Here is a 20,181-nt window from a genome sequence, read left to right as displayed (position 1 = left end):
AATTTATATTTTATTCCTTCCTAGTTAAATTTACCCTTTTTAATTTTTCATATTTATTGCCTATCTTATTCATAGCCTTTTCATTTTTTTTTTTCTTTAGGTCACAAGCAGTTGTCTAAGCATTCCACTGCATATCGTACTGTGTATGACTGTGTACGTGACAAATAAAATTTGAATTTGAGATACTAACCCCAAGTTGCTCTCCGATGCGTCCGTCGAAGTGTGAATGTAGTTAGATAGCACTCAGTATAGATGAAGTGCTTGTGAGAATGGGTGTGATTGGGTGAATGTGGCATGTTGTATAGAGCGCTTTAAGTACTCCGAGAGAGTACTATAAGAATCAGTCCATTTAAAGGAGCTTCTTCGACATTTTTAAGAGTTCTAAACAAATGTCTGTCCTCCTCCAGAAAATCTTATGTACGCAAACGCGCGTTGCAACTTCTTATCTGGTGCGCGTCTTTTAGTTTGACAGCACATGTGCACCTGTAGGACCACTTATGTGCTCTCCTGCATGTATTTAAGGAAAGAACTGTGTTTAATGGAGACTGTCAGTGACAGTCAATGCCCAAAAGGTTTTTGTTCAAGCAGTCCTGGCAGACGGCCTCGCTCTTACTTTCCTCATGTTCTCCTTTTATTTAACTGGAGTTGATAAATGACTTCATCCACCCATCTAATATGTTGAAAAAATCAAAGCAAGAAACTTGCTCACCATGTTTTCTTGATACTGCAGTTAATAAATCTTTCGAGCTCAGTAACTTTAACAATTTATTTCATCAGCATTCCAGTACCTGAAAACATTCCAGCATTTATCGTTGATAAATCTTGTATGAGAAGAAAGATTAAAAGTAATTGAGCAATATAGAGTTTAATAAATAATCACATCCGGTGCAGTGCAATAAAGTTTGCTTAAAAGAAACCTCAACATAAACAGACACTTAAGCTGTGTACATGCCGGAAGTGATTCGCTCATCACACATTGCTTTGAAGCTGGTGGTTGGTCGCTTGCTGACGCCCCAGTTGCCCAGATACCACTACCCTGTAAATCAACAATATTCTTCATTCCCACAGGTAGCACTTCAGGCTTTCACCTGACGCCTGAAAATGAATAAACTTTTATTCTGAATCCCGTCTACTTCACATCACCAGTGGTTATTTTGCCCGCTGTAGTCGTGGAACACCCTTCACTTTCTGGTCAGCGTGTAGCTGTGAATCTCTTCCAGTATGCACACAGCGTCACAGTGAAATCTGAGTTTCAGGATTGCAGCTGTTAACTCAAATTAATGCAAACTTCTTTGTGTTGTGTAAACTCTCAGCACGTTCTTAGTTCTTCCATGTGTAGCTGTAGTTGTTCATGGTGATGTGTGTCAGGGCTGTCTTTCCCAGGGTGGAAGGCTGCTGCAGCTGCTGGATGGAAGCAGGATGGAGACCACAAGAGGACAGTTCTACCGAGGCCTCGCCAACCTGCAAAGTGTTCACAGAATAAATACCCCTACACTAATTCACACTTTCTCTCCAACTCCTATTTTAGAATAAATCTGAGGTTGCTAGCTGGCACTAAGTGCTGTGGACAGCACGTTGACACAGGTTAACAGACAAACAGCAAAACCAGCCATGCAAACTAGCTCGTTCAACATCTGCATTATTTAAATTACCAATGCACGTGCCAGAAACCTGAGCGCCTCAGTGGGTACATTTAGTAAATTATCGTGAATTAAGTGGCTGGCCCGACTGTGTGAAGAAGACAGAGGCTTCACACGTTACATGCAGATAACCCTGGTTATGGTTTAGGCATCATCTGCAGGTTGCTTGCTAAGAAGTAAAGTTGACATTAAAGTTGATTTGATCACATTCAGGCTACAGCTCATACATGCATGACATTCATGAATCAAACAAAAAGCAGCTTCATGTTTTCTGTGTGTTACCTGCTGCTTGGTGCCGTGTACGTTCATAACCGCGGTAGGAGTATGTGTGTAAAGCGCAGCTGAGAAGTTTCCTTTCTGCGCAGGCCGAAGTAACGTTAGGATAGCATGGAGAGATGAGGGGAGGACAGGTCCTGCAGTGTGGCAAGTACAAGTATACTGAACACTAACACACACAGTGGGAGCTGAGAACTGATACGAGACAAAAGTCTGCTTGTCCAGCTGCGTACCTGTGATCTCCAGACTGCTGATGTTCTGGTAGGAAGAACCAACTTGACTTCTCACGTTCACACAACGGCTCTATCAAAGCATAAATCATACACAGTGTCAAATTCAACTCAGAAGTATAAATGATACGTGAGATGGTTACAGACAGAGCTTCGTGTGTGTGCTCCAAACACCTTCAGAGTGTGCATTGTAGCGCCTCTAAAAGCACTGGGAGCCAACAGTGTGGGCGGTAACCCTGCCTGGGAGCCGGATGAAGCAACCACACCCTTCCAATTGATGAAGAAGTTGATGAGAGTGAAAGTGTGAAGTCCTTTCACACATATCACAGACTCAGGCTTATGGTCCACAGACATGACGTGGCCCTCCTTATGACTAGAGAAGAGGTCAAGGAGTTGTCACAGAAAAACACACAGAGTACATGTAAAACAGACTAACGTGACAGTGCTAATGAGGATACAGCTGTAGGGTGTGGAGGTCTGGCTTCTTGATTTTGTCCTGGACTCCCATCTCTTTCAGCCAAGACAAAGTGCTGTCTTCATCTCTGTAGTCTCCATCATGGTCTCCTCCATCAACTGTATCGCTCAGCTTGGAGCACCTATACATTGAGACCACATTTACACACGATGGCACAAAAACACCACAACAAAAGGTTCTTCTTATGTCTGACTGATTACACTTGTACAATTTCCAGGTTAATAGTGCCTCATTTTTCCTTATGGTATATTTAAAGCATGACGACTGGTTATATCTAGTTCCTTCTACAGGCCTTTATGGCTTAACTTACCATCGTTAAAGTAGACTTTCATATGTGGTGCTCCCTGCTTCTCCTTGCTAACAGTTTTATGGTCCTTGGGTCTTTATCATAAAAATAACTAAACTTTTTACTTTTCTTATCTTTTGTAGAGTGCTTGTGTTAAGTCTGTAGGGTGCAGGTTTCTTTTTATTGCCCAAAAAGTTATTCCAGTCATTCCCCGTTTAATTAACATTTAATTTAACCTAATTAACAAGAATAATCCAGGCATCTGAGTCTCTTAAAAGTATTAGATCAGTTGTATCTGACGCATGAATATCCTAATCTCCACTGTGTATTCGGACTACCGAAGCCTCTGCTGCAATCTAATTAAATCCTTTCTTTATTCCTCTTGATTGGGTTGTGCAAACCATTTACATGAAGGGTAATCATACTACGTACTTGATTTTGCATTTGGTTGGTTTTTGTTCTAACAGTTGAGTTACGTGAGCTGTAGCAGAACTATGAAGCACACTGATGGATATTTTCAAACAGAAAGAATGACAGAGAGAAAACAGAACTGGAAGAACTTCATTTTAGCGTTAGCTATTTTGGTGTGCGAGGGATAATGTAGCTAACCCAGCAGAGCCCCCTTAATGCAACAGGAAAAAAAACAACAACTTCTAAAGTGTGTTCTGTGCATTTTGTCCATTTAGATTCGATCTTTCACCAAATGTTTCATTATTCAGTGGATAGTCTGAATTATGCTTATGTTAGGCATAGGGGTACCTGGTCATCATGCACATACAAACAGTCATAACCCACCAAGTCATTGAAAGTTGGGTTCAATGATATAGTAAGGCCAGACACTCCCTGGTGCACTCGCCTTGCTGTCAGCGGTCCAAGCATCCAGTGCAAAGGCCAGGAAACTATGAATGTTAGAAGAAACATCTGTAGTACTAAGTGTTGCCAGTACTTGGCTGCTCCATCCAGTATTTGAATCCATAGTGTGGTACTGCGCTTGTATGAACGTCCACACGAACCAGCTTCAGTGAATAATTCTGTGAGAAGGCGACTCCGCTGAGAACCGGAGTTCTGTCCACGCAGGAACCAAGAAAATGTGGTTCCATAAAAGTGAAATGTGAACCACGATCAGTTATTAAACATTCCAGCGATGGCATTACTCCACATGCTTGGTGTCGACTTCTCTACCTGCACATTCTCTTACCCAAATTCTTCATTATTGCCATGCAGTTCTTTCAAACTGTTGCCTTCAGTTGCAAAGTTGTAATTTAGCACAGCCATTGGAAGCTTTGCAGGGTTGCTCTGTTAGCTCTCATATGTCCTCACTAGAGATGGACCGATCCGATATTACGTATCAGACCTAACTTACTGGATCGGATATCAAAAAGAAATAAAAAATGTAATCCGATCCATTAAATATCAAAAAAGCAGCTCACAGAACTTGCGACAACTCCTAACTCGGCTCATAACCGTAGCACGTGGGAGCAGTATGCATCACGTGATAGAGCGGCTGTGGCGCGCCAGACCTGTCGGCGGTCTGGTTGAGCATTTGTAGCCTTGCTACCAAACCGGCATTTCATCTCCGAGGAAGTTATCCCAGAGAGAAGTAAAGCAAGTGTGTAAGTTCATCTCTGAATGTTTGTAAAGCATTCCAGCGTTAGCGACTGCCTCTCTCTCTCTCTCTCCTGCTGCTACTTCAATCATGAAACTGATCAATGATCAGCTGATCGGCTTTTCTGTCGCGAGTCCGTCTCTCCTGTTTGTTTATCGCCCACTTTGCACCAGAAAGAGGAAACCACCGGCTGAACAACAGCAGCTTGATAAGCTTAAACGTGTATTTAATATTACTTTCTACACCAGGATCTTTTTCTACGCAGCTGACGGCTGGTAACTGTGCAGGGGCGGATCTAGCAAAGTTTAGCCAGGGGGGCCGATAGGGCATGAACAGGGAAAAGGGGGCACAGAGACATACTTTTCTTTCTTATTCTCATTTAAAATGTCTAGTTTTTAATAAATAATTATCTGACTCTTACACCCAAAGTTTTAATCTGATGTAAAATGTATAGAAGTCCATTACTGTATATAGTAACTGTTAAGTCTAATATACCCTAGTAAGCTATACTACTTTTTCCATCTGTGCAGTCTGCAGTTCTGTTGAAGAAAGATGTTGAATCTATTTAATTATTCTTGAAAAATAATTTATTTCTGTGCATTTTTTTTTCACACTGCATCAAATTAAAGTTGATTACGTCGATTAAGCATCATGAGGTGGAGGGTGGGGGGGGGTTTCACTATTTTCTTTTTTTGCTGGGAGTTTGCAGCCCTATTAGTTAAGTTGTTTAATATTTCTGCTAAGTACTATTTAAAATACCAGAATAGGGAGGATGGAGCAGGTTTAAGTTTATTAGATTGATCAGTGTTGCTGAACTATGAAATATTTTGGGTGCAGTGTGTTTTTTACATACAGGTATAACAGAATAGCTTTAGTGTTTGTTTGTTTATTTAAACTTTAGTATGAACTTATACAAAATGCAGCAATACATTAAAAAAAAAAGTTTCATTGATTAAAAAACACTATATCGGATTCATATCGGTATTGGCCAATATCCAATTTTATGATATCGGTATCGGACATAAAAAAGTGGTATCGTGCCATCTCTAGTCCTGACTTGGGCGCTTCTCAGTTTCCGCCTCGAGGTGTCCTGTGAAGCAGATCCCCTTGGTCTCCTTAAATCCTTCACTGCCTTGTTTGCCCTGCTGTACACTACCAGCCTGTACACTTTTATTGTGGCAGCAGGGCTGGTGTCTGGGATCAAATGTCTTGCTTCGAGTTTTGCTGCTGTATTCTGAGTTTGACTCCACTCAGGGCTCTTGAGCTGTTTTAATAAAATCATTTATAGAATCAGATGTTGTATCCTTCCAAGGCCTCCACATGGTGGGAGCCTCCAGGTCTGCTCATGAATGCAGATTCGAGTTCCACTCTTCCATATCAGCTGCTGCTTCTTCCGCTTCTTCTTTGGGGTTTAACAGCAGCTGGCACCCTTTTACATGCATTGCTGCCATCTTCTGTTTCAGGCGTTATTACACTCTTAAGTCCTGCTACTTATTCCTGCGTTTTTCGGGATCCTACAAAGCATCAAATGACGCATCTACTATTAAATTGGCTCATGGCCGCTCAGACATCGTGTTTGTCTCTTCAATCGTCTTTTTAAAAATCTTTCCCATCTGGCAGCTCCGCCAGATGTGAACTACCCAATGATTTTTCATTTTAAAAAAGGAAGTATTATTATTTATTATTAGCTGTATGAGAAGTCAGCTATTCTAGAATGATATGAAGCTGTGTGGAAACTGCTGAGTGAGTCCAAACTGATATTTTACACATATTTTCAAAACAGTGATCAGAATCAGAACCCCGACAGCTCCCAGCCCTACTGAGCACAGACAATGAAAGAGCAGCACTTACGTGACCTCTTGTTCCTCCTGCTCCTCCTCTTGGTGAATGGTCTGCTTCTGTGCCTCCCTGCACCTCCTCTGTTCCTCCAGCAGAGGGAGGGTGAACTCTATACCTATATGGGTAAACTGATCAGTGAGGAGCAGCGAATGATGAAGCTGTCATGTCCTCTGTTCAGTCCTAACCTCAGGCTAGAGGTCTGACATTGTTTGACTCCTACAGCTAATTTTTCTTGTACTTTTTTATTTGAGTCATGTCTTAAAGAATAAACTACAGGCAAAGCTTTTTCATACAGCGGTCAGGTTTGTGGACTATTTTACTGCCACTACATGTCACATTTCAGACGAGTGGAAAGAAAATGTTGGTTGTCCACGCTGCCTGCCCGGCCGGCTGACAACAATACCTTATCAGCCTTTTACGGCTGTAAATGTATCAAATGAAAATTAATTTTGAGACCAAAGCTACAGTTCAGCTCTCACCTTCAGCCTTCATTGCCTCTCTGAGGCCCCTCGTTGTGGGGGAAATGAAAGCAGTGATGCTGCTGGATCCTCCAAGACCTGCTGCCCGGAACAACACTGTGAACTGACAATGAAACAGATGAGCTGAAGGACGGTGTTGCTGAGCACAGTTCAGATTGCATATTAACACCTACCTGATAGGAACAGAGGTAGAAGTACGGACACAGTCTGGCCTTTAACAGACTGTAGAGAGATGACAGACTGACGGACCTGAGCAACAAACATGGACAAAGGAAGGAGTGTGGGAATAATGCCACTGAATACATGTACAGTATATAGAACACAGCAGCCAGTGTTCAGCAGTTTCACAGTACACACAGCATTCATTTGGACTCTGGCTGCATCGAGTATTTTGAATTACAAAAAAGACCTCAACAAGGCAGCACCTGTTCCTGGAAGCTCCACTAAAACCTTTACTGGATACAGGCTGGCGTTAAAACACCCGTTTCACTTTATAACTACACCTGACCTGTTTGTCACAGCTACAGTAAAGTTACATTCAAACTCACAGCTGAACACACGCATACGTCACCTGGTCCAGGAGATACAACAATGTCAGAAGTCTTTTTGCAGAGCATCACCATGGAGCTCCACCTAAAAATGCTACTTCATTGTGTGGCTGCTCTTACTTGGCCATGAAACACTTCACTGTACAAAGGTTCATTTAATGTGCAACCCTGCTGTGTGAGATTTAACCCCACCTGTGAAGCTGGATTCAGGAAAGAAGTGTTTAAACATGTTTAGCGCTAGTACAGAGCGTGATGTCACTGGGTCCGATGGTTAGCTGGCTGCTGCTAACAGACTGGGTTTGTGTTAGCTAACTGTGACAGAGCTGATAACTCGGCGGAAAAAAAGGTCCCTGATACTAAAACACAGTCTAAGGAGGTCGTAACTTCCTTCTCTCTCTGTCAGATTTATTGGGGCTACTCAGCCTAACAATGACCTCTTTCATCTACATCTCTTCGGACCTCCAGTGTAAAGATCTCAAATCTTAGAATCAAGTTCAGTTTTTTTTAATGATTCATTTATCAATAGGACATATCAGTGAAACCACCTATCAGTCAGTTATACATAAAAATGGCTGCAATTCCTAAACAAACAATATTTTTATTAAAATCCGTCGAGTTAAAGCTGAAAGTCTGTGATTCAATCGCATCTTGATTCATTTAAAATCAGGACAGAGAGAAAAATGAATCATTGCAGTAAAACCTTGTCACCCTGTCAGCCTCACCATTCTGTCATGAGACTCTGCTGTATTGTTGCATCATGAGCCCAGGGGGCGCTCTTGCCAAAGAAGCTCCTTTCAGCGTTGATCCTAGGGAACAGAGACAGCCAGGGTATGGAGGGATGCTGCCAGTAGACCAGGCTTTGCTGGAAGGCACAACGTAGCTCTGAGCAGGACCTGGGATCCTATAGCAGGCACAGAGACAGGTCGGGCTGAGGAACAAGCTACTGAAGAACCCAAGATAAACTAAGAGCTGTCGGGTATCCATATCAGCATACTTTATTAATACCTAAGGAAATTATGTGGGTTACAGTTGCTCCAGTAAAGTAACAGTAACAGACGAGTGGGGCTGCCACGATTAGTCACTAGTCACGAGTATTAAAATCGTCGACGACAAATTTGATAGTCGACGCGTCGTTTGAAGCTTTGTAAGATCCCAAAAGACGCAGGAATAAGTAGTAGAATTTAAGAGTGTAATAACGGACTGAAACAGAAGATGGCAGCACTGCATGTACAAGGATGCCAGCTGCCGTTAAACCCCGAAGAAGAAGAAGAAGCAGCTGTGTCCCAGAATTCATAGCGCGGCCCAGCTCAGTTTCCAACAATGGCGGCAGCTAGTTAGTTTTAATATTACTCTTATTATTCTTTCTGGGTCACAAAATAAACGTTTAACATATTTTCAGGCGAGAATGTAGCTGTGTAAACCTCAAATATCTGCTCAGTTTATCAGGACACCACATATTTTCAAAAGCGCTCCGACGTTTTCGGAGACGTCTGTTACCCACTAGCTCGATAGCTAACCGGGGGCTAGGCTCACTAGAGCCGTGAGAACACCGGACTCCCGGCAAATCGTTTTCAAACCCACCGCTGTCTTTTGCTACTCAGGTTAAACAGGATATATAAGTCATTCAGATAACTTACAAATGTTATTGTTTGGCTTTTTTTCAGTATTTTATTTGTTCCTGAGTAAATCGGTTTGGCTGAGATTAAAGTTTTTACACAGCTGAATAAATGTCAAGCAGACAGCTGATTATCAGAAGTGTGAGATGCTGGAGAATTTACTCCGGTGTCCTGTTATATTTTAGATAGTAAGGAGCAGACGGCTGAGTTTATTAAACTCCACTGAAACAACCTGCAGATTTCATTAAAATTTAATTCATCTTGTCTTTACTTTTAGTTAGCACATACGTAAACACTTAAAGCTGTAAGCTAATGATAGTTATATAAGAGCAGATGCTGCTGGTGCAATAAGCTGTACGTTTTACGTCCAATGGATGATGATCTGATTGGTCGACTAATCGCAAAAATAATCGGTGACTTGTCGACTATCAAAATAATCGTTTGTGGCAGACCTACAGACGAGATTATTTAACGATACAGTATGTTACACATGTGTATTTAGTTCTATACTTCTGGAGATAATTTGTTCACTCTGGTGCTCTTAAACTGGTGCAGATTAATTGTCATCTGGTATTGACTAATAACAAATACACACATGCATTTTGTGTGATAAGCACAAGTATTAAAACCTAATGGTGAAATAACTAGTAGCTCAGTGTTCCAACATGCAGAAGAAGCAACTGCTATTGCAACTAGAGATTTGAAAGAGCCGCTGACCTGAGAGGAAAATCTGGACCCTCAATGATTACGAAGACTATGTGAAGTAGGGCTGGGCGATATGACCCAAAATTCATTTCTCGATATTCTTTAGCTGGATGACGATATATATCTCGATATTTTTTTAAAGCCATAAAGTAAGAACAAAAAGAGAGTTCTTAGTCAAAGCTGTGTCCCAGATGTCACACAGGCACTTTCATTATCATACAGCACAGATGTACATGAAAAAATTACTCAGAAATAAATTATGAGCATTTATTAAATAATAATGCTCCATAAATAAAAGAAAACAATGTTGTTTTTGTGCATAACAAAAAGCTCACAATTGTGCAGTCAAAACGTGAACTAACAGACGCTGAGCATAATAACAAAGACCATAGACTTCCGCTATGGTTCGCTGCTGAGCAGTCGCGTGGCAGAGCCGCTCCTAACTTTCAAGAAGTTCACTACTAATTTAATCGAATTTACATCAAATTCTAGCTTTACTGGAAGTGCCAAATTCAAAAAAAATATATACGATGCCTCCCAAAACTACAAAGCAACACTCAAAACAGCAAAAGCCTAACCTGGTTCAAGATCCGGAACAACAAGCTAGCGAGATCACAGAAGATGAGCTAACTACGGATGCTAATGCTAGCGAAGTTGTCCCGACATCCGTACTTCAGTTAATGCAAGTAGACTTTGGGAAAAGATTTGATATTGTGCTTGCCGAAATCAATGCCGCAAGATGTGATATACAACTTCTGGCAAACCGTGTCGCGCTGGCAGAGGACAGAATTGGAACAAACGAGGACGACATTGCTGCTGTTAAAGCTACGAATACTTTGGAAACGAAGTTGGAGATACTAACACGCAAGGTAGAAGAGCTGGAGAATGACAGCCGAAGAAATAATATTCGCTTGGTGGGTCTCCGTGAAGGAGAAGAGGGCACAGATATGTGTGAATTCCTAACTAAGTGGGTCCCAGAGGTGCTTGGGATTCAATCTTTCCCAGTACCCATAGTGATTGAGCGAGCCCACAGAATCGGGAGACCCCGGGATGTTTCAAAGTCAACAGTAAATCCAACACGGCCCCGCGAGGTGTTAATGAAGTTTTTAAACTCTGCTGATAAGGTTCGGGTTCTAAGAATCGCCAGGCAAAAGGGCAGCGTACTTTATGAGGGCAAGAGAGTCATGTTTTTTCCAGATTTCTCAGTGGAGCTCTGTAAACAACGAAGGTTGTTTGACCCGGTAAAAAAAAAACCAGCTGTTAACACTTTGCATCCCGGACCTCCGTTTTGGCTTCATCTACCCAGCAAGGATGTTGATAACCTTTCAAGGGGACCGACATATTTTTGTTAATCCATCTGAGGCAAGTTCATATGTACAACAGCTCAAGCCAAATGGACAAGAGAACGTTACGACCTGAAAGGCAAATGTTCACTTACCGGTAAAGCTTCTGTTGTCATGATTGTAATGTTGGATTTAAGGATAATTTCATTCCAGGCCATATAGTTAGTGAATAACAAATATACTTTGAGTATAGAAGTGTCATGGCCTGATTTAATTCTTTTTCGTTGTGGTGGCAATTTACTGTTATTATTTTATAATATCTGACCATCCACTCTTAGTTAACTTTTCTATTTTATTAGTTTTATTATTAGAGAGCGGCTCTGTTTTCTTTTGTTTGTTTGCTTTTTGTTTTTTTTCCAGAATTGACTATTTCTTACTTTCTGCATCTTTGGTACCCATGGTAACTAAATCCTGGTATGATAGTATTGTTATATCAGATCACTCCACCGTTTCCTTTCAACTAAATTTACCTAACTTACCATTATTTACCACTAGATGGCGACTGCAATCTTTCTGGTTAAAGGATCCAGAATTTTTAGAATATATTGGAAAGCAAATAGATTATTATTTTGCTTATAACACTACTCAAACTACGGCGACTATAAAATGGGAGGCCTTTAAAGCTTTCCTGAGGGGGCAAATGATCAGTTTTACAAGCTTTTTAAAGCATCCGGGATGGAACTGGTTCATTTGGAGAAAAAGATAAAAGATATTGAGGAAGAGATATTTATATCCAAATCTAATGCTCAAATTCTAGAGTTAAATAAACTCAGAGCTAAATTTAATATTTTGTCATTAAATAAAGCTACTAAAAGTTTACTAAGACTGAAACAGTCACAGTATGAACAGGGTGAAAAAGCAAGTAAAATACTGGCTTGGCGTATTAAACAAACTCAGGCTGAAAGAACAATAAACTCTATAACTACAGATGAAGGACAGATCACAGCTGATCCTAAACATATAATGACTCTTTTTGTACTTTTTATAAACAGCTATACAAAACTGAGCATTTAAAGTCATTTTCATCAAAACAAAAAATCTTTTTGGATCAACTGCATTTTCCTAGACTACCAGAAAACGATATGGATGAACTAGAGCTTAATATAACAGTAGAAGAAATTACTAATGCTATAAGGAACATGAAAGGGGGCAAAACTCCTGCACCTGACACAATACCAATAGAAATATTTAAAATATTTAAAGATAAATTAATCCAGCCTTTATTGGATATGCAACACATTGTAGTTCTTATAGACCAATCTCACTGTTGAATTATGATTACAAGATACTTTGCAAACTATTAGCTATAAGACTAGAGACACTCTTGCCTAAGATGATTCATTCAGACCAGAACGGCTTTATCCAGGGGAGGCAGGGGTTTCACAATATACGGAGGGTCATGAATATCATTTATGAGAAAAAAGAGACAATGCGTTAATCTCAATGGATGCGGAAAAACACTTCGACAGGATCGAATGGCTGTTCTTATTTGAAGTTTTGAAAAAGTTTGGTATTGGAAACAGATTTTTTAAATGGATTCAATTGATATACTCCAACCCTCAAGCAGAGATTTTAATTAATGGTCTTTTTTCCGCATCATTCAGATTATATCGTGGAACTAGACAAGGGTGCCCCTTGTCACCTCTCTTGTTCACCTTGGCAATTGAGCCTCTTGCGATGGCAATTCAGAATCATAAAAACATATCAGGAATTAAAGTAGGCAATGTTGACCACTGTATTGCCCTATATCAGGGCTCTAGACTAACTTTTTGCCATGGGCGTACCGGTACGCCTAACTTTAAAAAGTTAGGCGCACACAAATTTTATAATAATTGATATAATATAATGTGTTTTTCTGGATACACTGTGCTTTTTCAGCATTCAAAGATTGATGACACCGTGTCAGAGCACTGGCTATGAATTTCAGAAGGATCAGGCCTTAACAGAAAAGTTAGCAATAGTTCTTTTCCTATTACAGCTACATCCACTTCTGTCGTGCCTAGGCTGCTCACTAGGGCTGGGTATCATCACTGACTTCTATAATCCATTCGATTCCGGTTTTCAAAGTCCCGATTCGATTCAACTTAGCCTCAGACAGTCAGAAATATTATAATTCTGATCATTTATCAGTACTGACTTCATCAGAATTGTGAACATCACAGCAGATGCCTTTGTGTGAAAGTAACTGAGAATAAAACACAGAAAAACATGAAGGAGATTTTCCTGGTCTGGCTTTTTATAGCAGATAACCTTAAAAATATTCTACAATGTTCTGCATATAAAATATAAATTTCTTCAGCATTGAACAACAGAAAAAACAGGCTTTCTTGTCCGAGGTCATTTAAGTGAAAAAAAGAAAAAGAAAAAAAAAAGACAGCAGCCACAGCGCTGTAAACAACGGTAGACTGGTGGGTAATAAGCGAATGAATAATACAGAAAACAGAGATTGGAGACAGGAAACTGTTCTTGAAGTACAGAGAGAGAGAGAGAGAGAGCTAGCTGTGCATGGAGTGTGATTTTAATAGTCGTGGAAGCAAAACAGCAAAATTCATGACGACATTGATCAAATGTGAAGCGCAGTTTGCTGCTTCTTTTGCTGCTGGCTCGGTGAATTTTGGTTGGAGAGAGACAAAACCTGCAGCTCAGAATCAGCGCAAAAAGACGTAATCACAGCGCGGACCGGACGCATCAGGATCGCTAAGCTCCGACAGCGGGTGAGAAAGCCGAGAAAGACAAAGCTGATTCTGATGCGTCGGGTCTGTGTTTACGTCTTTGTGTGGAGTCCGTGTACCTGCTCTCGTTTGCTGTTTGGTTGTTGTTGAAATGGTTTTGTGAGCTTTAATCTGAGAATCTGGCGTTTCTGGCAAAACACAGTTATATTTAAAAGTCGATTCAGGATTTAATGAATTGATATGGCTTTATTCAAGCTACTCACCTCCCACTTCCACCTGCACTTTCAACTGGACCACGGCCAATCAGAGAGGTCCCGCCCCTTACTATCTGATTGGTTTAGTCCACGATAGGGGCATAATGTGTGTCTGTTGTTGACCACAGGGAAGGTTGCAGATTTTTTTTTTTTTTTTTTTTTGCTACCCGAACAGTTGGTCGCACAGGTGCAACCAAATTATTTTATTTTTTTTAGTCGCACCACTGAAAAATTTGGTCGCACTCTAGAGCCCTGTATATGCAGATGATGTGATCCTGTTCTGCACTAATTTAAACAAATCAATACCATCCATATTAAGTCTCATTAATACATTTAGTACATTTTCGGGTTATAAAATAAATTTTGATAAATCCGAAATATTATTTTTGAATAAAAATGAACGACAAAATCCTCCAATCAACACTCCCTTTCTGCTATCTCAAATTCAAATTTTATTTGTCACGTACACAGTCATACGCAGTACGATATGCAGTGAAATGTTTAGACAACTGCTCGTGACCTAAAGAAAAAAAAAGAAAAGGCTATGAATAAGATAGGAAATAAATATGAAAATTAAAAAGGGTAAATTTAACTGGGAAAGAATAAGATAAAATATATAAGTTAAAGTTGAAAATAAAATAACTGTACAACAAAATACACAATATACAGTATAGAAATATATAAGAATGTATGAAGAATTATAAATATATATATATACACAATAACAGCAGCTGTACAAGTGAACATGGGTTTACTTATCTGGGTGTGAAATTAACTCACTCAATTGAAAATATTCTGGCATCCAATTATAATTCCTTAATGACGTCAGTTACTACACTTCTAAACAGATGGATGAAACTACCTATATCTTTAATTGGTTGTATTAATATACTAAAAATGTCAATTTTGCCAAAATATCTTTACCTTTTTCAATCAGTATCTCTCTCTCCACCAAACTCTTTCTTCTTAGATTTGCAAAAACTATTCCGAAACTTTATTTGTAACAACAGAAGACCAAGACTCAGAGTCTCATTACTATACCTTCCTTATGAAAGAGGGGGTTTACAACTTCCAAATTTAAAGTGGTACTTCTGGGCTGCTCAAATCAGAGCGGCAATGTTTTATTTTGTTAATGAGCAGACTTCAGTGTGGGTTTCTATGGAATCCACAGAAATCAAAATTCCCCCGAACTTATATCTTTACTCAGCCGACAGGAAGACAGTAAATAAGCAAACTAAGAACCCCTTTTTAAAAAAAAACACCATAATGATCTGGTTAGAAACACATAACTACTTGGGAAAAATGATACAGCTGTCTAGGTTTACTCCGATATTTGGAAATAACAGCTTTCTTCCTGGTAGGGCGGATGCAGGTTTTAAATTTTGGTTTGATCAAGGTATAAGAAAAGTGTCTGATATATTTAGGAATAATACTCTTATGTCTTTTGAACAACTTAGAAGTACTTTTTCTATTCCTGTCAAACATTTTTTTAAATTTCTTCAATTAAGAAATTTTATCTTAACCACAGAAGGTAACAGCTTAGAAATCCCCACCTACTCCTCTCTAGAGAGCACAGTTATAAAGCATCTAAATGGGAGAGGCCGAGTTTCTGCATTGTACAAATTATTTATGGGCAATTCCAAAGAATCAACACAGTCTATTTTAGAGGCTTGGAGGAATGATTTGCAAATGAACATATCTGATGATGAGTGGTATAAATCATGCTCCTTGGCCCAGAGTAGGGATGGGTATCGAAAACCGGTTCTTGCTGAGAACCGGTTCCCACTGTTTCAATTCCTTGGAATCGTTTGCCACTTTTATAAACGATTCCCTTATCGATTCCAGTCGCCCCGAATGACGTCATCACGTTGAGTAACGTCTTTTACCCAGTAGGAAACACGGCGCCTGAGCGGCACAAACGCTCAAAAGTTTGGTTACACTTTATGAGAAAGGATGACAACAGGGCAACGTGCAATACTTGCAAAGTAGAGATTTCATCAAAGGGAGGAAACACTACGAACATGCAAAAGCATTTGCTCAAAAAACACGCGATTGCTTTCAACGAATGTCGTGTTTTTGATCCGCTCCGGACTAGCGAAGCTCAACCCAGCAGCAGCGGTAGCGTTTCCACGTCCTCTCCCGTTAATACTGCAGGTAACTAATCAATTAGCATTGCACATTATGTTAGCGCGATTTACCTTATTACAAAACCTGCTATTACTGTGCGTTGCATTTAGATAACCATGATGAGAGAGACAGAGTCTGGCTGGCTCAGATGCTGGCAGTTCTCACTGCAGTCTACCGGTAGCGTCTCCTTTCAGGCCAGGATAGACGAATGTCACCGAGCAGTGTCTAAGTTTGTGGTCAAAGGCTTGCACCCATTTGCCACAGCAGATGCCCCCGATTTCACTTTGGTAAGTGAATGTGTTTAATTGTAGGCAGGACATTACTGGATATTCTTGTGTAATTGCTACAGAATAATTTATGTTAAACTTTGTTATTGCTACAGGAGAATATTTATTTTATTATTTTACATATACATTTTTTTTCCTGGGGACCCTGTGACGCCCCATTGAAGAGCCGTAGGCTGTGGATCTCTTAAGATCTCACTGTTGGGTTTGTAAGGCCATGTTACTCCTAAATTTCTATCTTGTTCAAAGAGAAGATATAAAACACAGTTCTAAGCTAATCGACTTTAGTGTTCTCCTTTTTAAAAAAAAAGAATCGATAAGAGAATCGATAAGGAATCGAATCGTTAAACAGAATCGAAAATGGAATCGGAATCGTTAAAATCTTATCAATACCCATCCCTAGCCCAGAGTCAGACAATTAATGTGCAATCTCGACTACTTCAATATAAATGGTTAACAAGACAATATCTTACTCCGTCAAAAATGCATCATTTTAACTCAAACATCCCAGACTCCTGTATTAAGTGTGGAGTGGACAGGCACTTTATTTCACTGTATATGGGACTGTCCACATGTGAAAATCTTTTGGGAAAAGGTAATAAATCTGTTGAGTCAAATTATTGGTGATGTGATTCCACTTCATCCTAAAATATGTATTTTAAATATATACCCGAATAATTTTGTGCCTGCTGCAAACAATAGAGCTCTGTTAACGACTGGACTTGTGGAAGCCAAGCGCTGTATTCCTGAGTTGGAAAAATCAAAAAATATGTGGACTATCTCAGTGGCTTAATGGACTGACATCTATACTAACTATGGAGAAAATAACTTATGCATTAAGAAATAAACTGGACAAGTTTGGGGCTCTATGGTCAAAATTCTACAACTTTCTGGAGAACTGCAGCGTGCACGCTGTGGACTTAACGGCCTGAAACTCTAACTTGATTTGTATATCTGTCCTTCCCTTCTGTTATGCTTTGCTTTGTTTTTGTTTCTATTACTATGTTGTTTCTGTTGTTGTTGTGGTTTTGTTTTTATTTATGTATTTATTTATTTATTTTTAATGCTCGCGGTGCACCATGTAAAACCGGTTAAAACCAATAAATAAATGTTAAAAAAAAAAAATAACAAAGACAGATTTCACAGCTGCTCTGTTCCCAAGTTGACTGCGCGACTGACAGCCTGGAGTTTGAAATTGGCTTCATAACCACGTCTCTTAACAGGTGCCATTTGTGGTGCTTATACGCACACAGTCCGGTAGTATTGCGTTGAAGCACAGTACGTATCACTCCGTAATGCTCCGACAATCCATCAAGCGGTGCAGCTTCGTAGCTACCAAAGTCGTACTACAACATTTTTGACAGATTGCTGAGCGCCGTGTACATAAAATCGGTTCACGGTCAGTAAGCACAACCAGAATTCATACATAAGGCGCGCTGTCGATTTTTGAGAAAAAGAAAGGACTCGAGGCCGTGCAGCCCCCGTGCGATGTGAATGCAACATTACAGACAATCCCCACTGTGGTCATCAATGTAACCAACCAACTGATCTACCCCACAACAGCAGTGATCAGTGAGATTTTTGGCAACAAAATGAGCACCCACAAGGAGCAGTACCCTCCATGGAGAAGGAAACTAGAGGCCAAGGTCAAGGCAGCATAGAGGGAAGTATCGGAGCTGCAGAAAGGTGTGATAAAGGAAGGGATGTCTAAGAAGTACAGCAAGCTGGTCATACCTGATCATCAAAGACTCACAGCTTTGGCTAGCAGCTTGAAGAGGTACACCAGAGAGATCGAAGCCATGAAAATCAAATCATCTGAGGTGTGAGGTGCTGGAGATGGAGCAATATCGGAAGAGTATACAGCAGAAGGACACAACCCGTGACAGCAATGCTCAGTGTTCAGTGGATCTAAGAGCGGACCACAGCAGCCTCTCTGAACGGGATCCATTAAGCATCACAGCGGCAGACATCCATGAAAGAGTCTCAAGCATGAAGTGTTGGGCAGCACCAGGCCCTGACATCATCCACGCCTACTGGCTAAAGAGCTCATTTATACAAAATCCCTACTAATGACAGCAGGGACCTGCAATTTTCATTATTATTATAAATAATAATTATTAAGACACACATCTTTGTTTTAGACTGAGACTCAGAATCATCAAACTGATCCAGGTTTACATGGAAACGGTGACACTGATCATCTCTGTTATTCTGTGATATCATTTTTTAATTTGGTTACAGAAAAAATAATCTGGCTGAATAAAAAACAAGATTTTAGGTTTAAACATCTGAAGTAGGTCTAAAATCGAAAAGTCGTGAGATGGTGAGGGCTCAACAAGTGCTGAAAAAAATATTTATTTGGAGGGCTGTAACTGGTGTCACTGGTGTCTCAACATATGTGACTATTGTGTGCCTGTCCATCTTCCACATGTATGCAATGAGCCTACCTGTGGACTGTGTGGCAGGGAACTGAACTGTGCCCTGCAGTGCTGGCTGAGCCCCTGAGCTTCTTCCTGAGCCTTGAGCTGCTCTGCCCATGAAAGGGAGACCAGAGAGGTCAGGAGGAGACGAGTCTTCAGGCTCCAGTCTGCTGGATACTGGGTGCACACAGGAGCTGCAGTGGGAGCACTGGCTTGGGGGCTCTAGAAGGACAGAGGGGAATCCTTTGAATACACGGTTATACACTGCACAACAGAAAACCTGGGAAAAAGTGACAATTCTCACAGATATGTCAGTCAGCATTTAAAAAAATACAGAAAAAATCCCCACCTTTAGCAGGGGGCTTTTAATATGCTCCGGTTCTTCTTCCAACAACACATCACTGTCAGACAGAGATCCAGATTTCTGCAGCAGGACACAGACAGGAAAGGTAAGAGGGGGTCCTATAGTGTCTCCCTTCATGTTTACATCTCTACCACATAAACACAGGAGCTTTCTGATGATACGGGCGGTGCAAAGGACCGAGACCAACCTGGCTGGAAGCTTGTCGGTACTCCTGTTTTTGTGCCTCATCGAGCCTGAAACTGAGAGCCAGATCTAGCGCGCCTTCTCTCTTCGATGATTCTTCATCTCTCTCATTGTTTGTGATCCCGGAGCTATCAGAGTTTTCGGGGTTACAGCTGGCGTCGCTGAAAGTCAGACGTTTCTTCTTGGGACTGTAAGTGTTTTCTATTTTTGCGAACGGGTTCCTGCGTTTTATTCCAACCCCGGAATGGTTCTGGGCGCCGGAGAGCGGTTCCGGGGAGAAAGTCCGCACGCACGTCGGAGATGAGCCGCTTTGTTCGGGGCGGTCTGTGGACCCGGCACCGGTGTCGCTTCGGGCTCTTTTGCACCTCATTCGCAAAATTTCCGCTGGTCGCTTGAAGCTGGGTGAGTATCCAAAGTGTTCCGACATCCTGTGGAGATGCAGTTTGCCCCAAACAATCCGCTTTTAGCGCTGTTTCCTTTAGAAAGCGCAGGACCCGCGGCTGTTTTTGTTTTGCGCTTTCTGCGCTGTAAAAATTTGGCGCGCAGCGTGCTGACGTAAAGAGTCCCCGCGTGTTAATGGCTGTGAAAAGGAGCTAAACGGACGTCATTTGCTTACGTTTGTTTTTGTGACGCACGTTAAAAATAAATACACAATAATCTACAGTGTTAAATGCAATTATTGTATCTGTTGGAGCCTTTACTCATCGGGAACTTTGGACGTTATGTCAGGATGTGACGTCGTGTCGGGTTTTACTACATTTGAATTGTATGATTTAAATTAATAATAATCAGAGACGTATACACAAGGAGATGTTGGAACAGTTTGAAAACTTG

The 20,181-nt window shown here is 40.7% G+C and overlaps 1 protein-coding gene across 1 annotated transcript; it reads right to left on the bottom strand.

Annotated features, from left to right (window-relative positions):
* Window positions 1–898: 898 nt before the first annotated feature.
* Window positions 899–19,850, bottom strand: donson (DNA replication fork stabilization factor DONSON). The gene is made up of 12 exons (XM_085347787.1): window positions 19,352–19,850; window positions 19,150–19,224; window positions 18,828–19,022; window positions 8,102–8,280; window positions 7,005–7,080; window positions 6,832–6,934; window positions 6,365–6,467; window positions 2,605–2,742; window positions 2,321–2,519; window positions 2,150–2,219; window positions 1,923–2,053; window positions 899–1,461 (listed from the first exon to the last, which is right to left on the bottom strand). The coding sequence occupies exons 1-12, from the start codon at window positions 19,772–19,774 to the stop codon at window positions 1,321–1,323; spliced, it is 1,833 nt and encodes a 610-aa protein (XP_085203913.1). The 5' UTR covers window positions 19,775–19,850; the 3' UTR covers window positions 899–1,320.
* Between the last annotated feature and the right edge of the window lie 331 nt (window positions 19,851–20,181).

Source organism: Diplotaxodon limnothrissa, linkage group LG23, assembly GCF_057381915.1.
Source record: "Diplotaxodon limnothrissa isolate DT_005_m linkage group LG23, D_limnothrissa_male_GT1.1, whole genome shotgun sequence".
Classification (NCBI taxonomy): Eukaryota; Metazoa; Chordata; class Actinopteri; order Cichliformes; family Cichlidae; genus Diplotaxodon; species Diplotaxodon limnothrissa.
This window is presented reverse-complemented; position numbering and strand designations above follow the sequence as displayed.

What these genes read in the sequence shown, in the direction of transcription:
- donson (XM_085347787.1), bottom strand. Translation starts at nt 19,774, where the DNA reads ATGTCGGAACACTTTGGATACTCACCCAGCTTCAAGCGACCAGCGGAA. An exon ending in ACCGACAAGCTTCCAGCCAG is followed by an intron (nt 19,225 to 19,351) that starts GTTGGTCTCGGT and finishes GTCCTGCTGCAG; the next exon opens with AAATCTGGATCTCTGTCTGA. An exon ending in TACACGGCACCAAGCAGCAG is followed by an intron (nt 1,462 to 1,922) that starts GTAACACACAGA and finishes AACACTTTGCAG; the next exon opens with GTTGGCGAGGCCTCGGTAGA.